Genomic DNA, 3,773 nt, shown 5'->3' on the forward strand with positions numbered 1-3,773 from the left:
AGACAGTAAATAACTTCAGTGATTTACGCAACAAGGAACACATTATATAATGTAACTCAAGAAAAGACTGAATCAAATTCCACCTGTGAAATGCGGCATCTAGCAGATATGGAAGTTGATGGGCGCGTGTAATTGCGTTTAAACTTACTTAAATAAACTGGGTGATTCAAACGCAGAGCGTTTCCTTCTTTCCTTACAGAAACAACGGTTTAACTTGACCTGACCCAAAAAAAATCCACTTTTGGAGCTTTCTATTCTCATGATGACGCACGACCAAGCCAGCCTCAGCTCTACTACGCGGCGACCTGTGACTAGCTTCACGCCGCACCTCTGCTGTCATTACCTTTAGAGGTTGAAGGGAGTAAAGTAAATAATTAATTGTTGATATTGAAAGGCATAAACAACCGCAAGCCGCCAATGGCTTTCAACAATTTCCTGGACTTCTTCCAGAAAGGCAAGGTAAAGGGGTGTAGCCGGACGGCGCTTGGAGAACAAATGCCAAAAATAGGCATGCTCTAATCAGGCAGGTTTTCAGACTTTCCGGCCCAAGAAACAGTTCGCTCATGGAACGATACGGTACAGCCTGCATAAGCAGGCCCAGGCCAGCCTCAATTCGGGCATCAACCTGCGGGGCGCGGTCAAATTGCCGCCTGGGGAGGATTTGAACGATTGGATCGCCGTCCATGGTGAGTCCACCGGAAACTTCAAGGCGCATAGGAAACTTACTAGGGTTTTAGTGGTGGATTTTTTCAATCGCATCAACCTGATCTATGGAACGATTTGCGACGACTGTACGGAGCAAACGTGCCCGACAATGTCTGGGGGGCCTCGGTTTGAGTACCTTTGGGCGGATGGGGGCAAGTTCAAGAAACCCACTCCTCTGCCGGCCCGGGAGTACATCAGCTACCTGATGGACTGGATCGAGATGCAGATCAACAATCAGGCGGTGTTCCCGTGCACCAGCGACATGCCATTTCCGAAGAACTTCGCCACGCAATGCTGCAAGATACTGGCTCGTTTGCACAGGGTGTTTGTCCACGTTTATATTCATCATTTTCAGAATGTTGTGGCCATATCTGCGGTAAGTCGACAAATCTGTCCTCTGCCAGTAAAGCGGCTTTGAATTTATGAGTACTGGGAGTTTGTCCACGTTTTTAGGAGGCGCACGTTAACACTTGCTACAAGCATTTTTACTACTTTGTCACCGAACACAATTTGGTCAGTCGGAAGGAGTTGGAGCCCTTAAAGGAGATGGCTTCGAAGATATGCAAAGATCCGCCCGCGTAAGCGAATGCTCGGGTTCCTCCATGTGAGGGGTAATATTTAGATACACATATTCAGGAAGGGTCTTTAAGTGCTGGCAGAAAGTGGCAAGTTCCACCCGCACTTAAAAACCACCCTGTATATTACATGTTGCTCACTAACGACAAAAATAACCATGACTGATTTTGATTCTGCTGAATACTTGAAGCGATTTTACCGTTTCAATTTCTAACGGTTAAATGGCAAGATTTTGAGAAACTCAAACGCAATCGCTTGAAGTATTTGCGCATTAAGCCGATTAACGGTTTTGGAAAACTGTTTAAAATTTTCGAGCATTTTCGCACTTTTTCAGCCCGAAACTGAGCCCAGTATACAACAAAAAATTGTACTAGTTATAGTGTTGCATTATTGATTTATGCCAGTATTTTGGCCAAAGTTTACTCGAATTAAGTGGATATTGTGTAGATAGTGTTGTGCAATGTTGTTTTCTATTTTGTTAAAATTGGTTCGAAACTTTCTTTATAAGCTTTAAATCGCGACTTATCCGGTGTGGCATTGTTTCCTTAATTTATTGAAATTACTCTGTATCAAAATAAAGTACAAATAACATTTATTGATTGGGTTTTCTTTCACCGAAATTGCAATTAAACCATTAATTTTGCTGTTTACCCGTCACTCAACTCGCATCTTTTTTCAACTCATTACGCAAACTTACATAGTGACGTGTGGCCAATGGAGACAACGACTAGTGACTAGCCTTATTTGAACGTCATCATCAGCTCTTTATCTCTGTCCAACTGGGCGGGTGAAACAAAGTAGAACCGTAACTGGGATAAGTTTCACACCCGCCCACCTGAACCAGGCATAAAAAATCAAAACAAGAGACTGATTGACGTTAATTGACACATTCGAAAAGTTATTTTAGGCTTTTTTAGTTAAAGGAAATAATGCAATAGAGCAGTACCTGTTCGAGTACTTAGAACGCACAATCCCGTAAACATGGTCATCCTGCAGCTGGAGGAGCAAGTAAATACCGAAACTATCTTTTGAGGTTATGGCCCTTGATTCAAATGCCCATTTCAGCCCCTTGTGATACAAGCAATATTCGCTGGGATTGTGGACGAGGTGGAGGACCTGATGGTGCACCCCGAGTACATAAATTGCATCGGTAAACCGTCGCTGAACAGCTAGCTCGAGCCGCACATTAAACGCCCTTTTTGAATTCAGATTGTAAAAAACGCACCCCATTGCACGCCGCTGCATATACAGGAAACTCTCAAATAGCCTTCATTTTGCTGGAACATGGGGCCCGAGTTAATGCCAAGGACTTCCGATGGGTTACACCCCTTCACAGGGCTTGTGCAGTCAATGCAGACGAGACTGTGGATGTTTTGCTGAAATACGAAGCTGATGTTTGCGCGCGTGACAAGTCGGTTAAGGACTGGGGGGAGATTAGGGGGCGAAAGTTTAAAACTGGGTGGTTTCAGGCTTTGGCAAACTCCACTGCATATAGCGGCTGCCTATGATGCGTACAATTGTATCGATAAGCTACTGGGGGTTGTACCGAACCCTAACATAACTGACCGGTCAGGATGGACGGCTTTGCACCACGCGGCTTTCAATGGAAATACCTTTTCCTCCGAGCTACTGATCAACCGGGGATGCATTGTTAACGCCTGCGACAAGCGAGACTACAGGTAAGCGGGTTGATTGCACAAAAACTATGAGGTTTAGTGGGGTTTTTAGGCCTCTGCACTGTGCAGTCCAGATGGGACACAGTGACACAGTCGAGCTGCTTCTCCGTTACGGGGCCGATATTAACGCAAAGGACCGAAACCAGTACACTCCTCTTCATGTAGCTGTGGCTGGGGGTGAGTAGGAGGCTTCTGCCCAGAATTCCCGGCCGCAATTTCTGGATTGCAGGCTTGGATAGCGTGGCGCGGCTGCTGTTGAGCTCAGGGGCCGAAGTGAACGCCCAAAACGCCTACGGCAACACCCCGATGCACGTCGCCTGCCTGAATGGGCATCTGGAATGCTGCCAAGAACTAGCCAGTTCGGGCGCTGATTTGGAAGCAGTTAATTTTCGCGGTAGTTCACCAAAAATGTCCCCTAAATCAACGTTGCTGGACAACAATGTTGCAGGACAAGCGCCCTTACATGTAGCCGCTGCCTCTAAGGATGGAGTGGACTGTTTGGCCTTTCTGTTGGAGAACGGAGTGAACATCAACCGATGCAGCAACGACGGCCGGACGCCCCTACACATGACGGCGATTCACGGCAGGTAAATTCGAGGATTGGGGAAATTGGGGGACAACTTGACAATGATTTGTTCCAGATTTACCAGGAGCAAAACCCTGATCGATCATGGCGCTTTGATAGATTGCGCCGATAAAAATGGGTCGACGCCCCTGCACATCGCTGCCCAGTACGGGCATGATATTCTAGCTAATACTCTGCTAAGCTTTGGAGCGAGCCCGACGAGAAAAGGGTAAAGATCGGAATGAGAAGCA

General features: G+C 46.4%; 4 protein-coding genes across 5 annotated transcripts in view; 3 read left to right on the forward strand and 1 right to left on the reverse strand.

Moving 5' to 3' along the window:
• Positions 1-3,773, forward strand: part of LOC109540045 (serine/threonine-protein phosphatase 6 regulatory ankyrin repeat subunit A) — a gene marked incomplete at its 5' end in the record, with an annotated part of 20,364 nt that overhangs the window by 12,489 nt on the left and 4,102 nt on the right.
• The window catches only part of LOC109540038 (carboxypeptidase D), a gene marked incomplete at both ends in the record, with an annotated part of 86,885 nt that overhangs the window by 7,942 nt on the left and 75,170 nt on the right, over positions 1-3,773 (reverse strand).
• On the forward strand, positions 303-1,876 carry LOC109540048 (MOB kinase activator-like 3). The gene is made up of 4 exons (XM_019908206.2): positions 303-459; positions 536-686; positions 738-1,081; positions 1,159-1,876. Exons 1-4 carry the CDS (start codon positions 418-420, stop codon positions 1,285-1,287), a joined length of 666 nt encoding a protein of 221 aa, XP_019763765.2. The 5' UTR covers positions 303-417; the 3' UTR covers positions 1,288-1,876.
• LOC125504193 (serine/threonine-protein phosphatase 6 regulatory ankyrin repeat subunit A-like) lies at positions 2,082-3,773 on the forward strand. Its single transcript, XM_048665824.1, has 8 exons — positions 2,082-2,289; positions 2,347-2,431; positions 2,491-2,692; positions 2,751-2,960; positions 3,010-3,134; positions 3,187-3,351; positions 3,406-3,544; positions 3,599-3,773. The coding sequence occupies exons 1-8, from the start codon at positions 2,263-2,265 to the stop codon at positions 3,753-3,755; spliced, it is 1,110 nt and encodes a 369-aa protein (XP_048521781.1). The 5' UTR covers positions 2,082-2,262; the 3' UTR covers positions 3,756-3,773.

The sequence above is a fragment of the Dendroctonus ponderosae genome, unplaced genomic scaffold (genome assembly GCF_020466585.1).
Source record: "Dendroctonus ponderosae isolate FM_Combo_2020 unplaced genomic scaffold, Dpon_F_20191213v2 Dpon_F_20191213_4, whole genome shotgun sequence".
Taxonomy (NCBI): domain Eukaryota; kingdom Metazoa; phylum Arthropoda; class Insecta; order Coleoptera; family Curculionidae; genus Dendroctonus; species Dendroctonus ponderosae.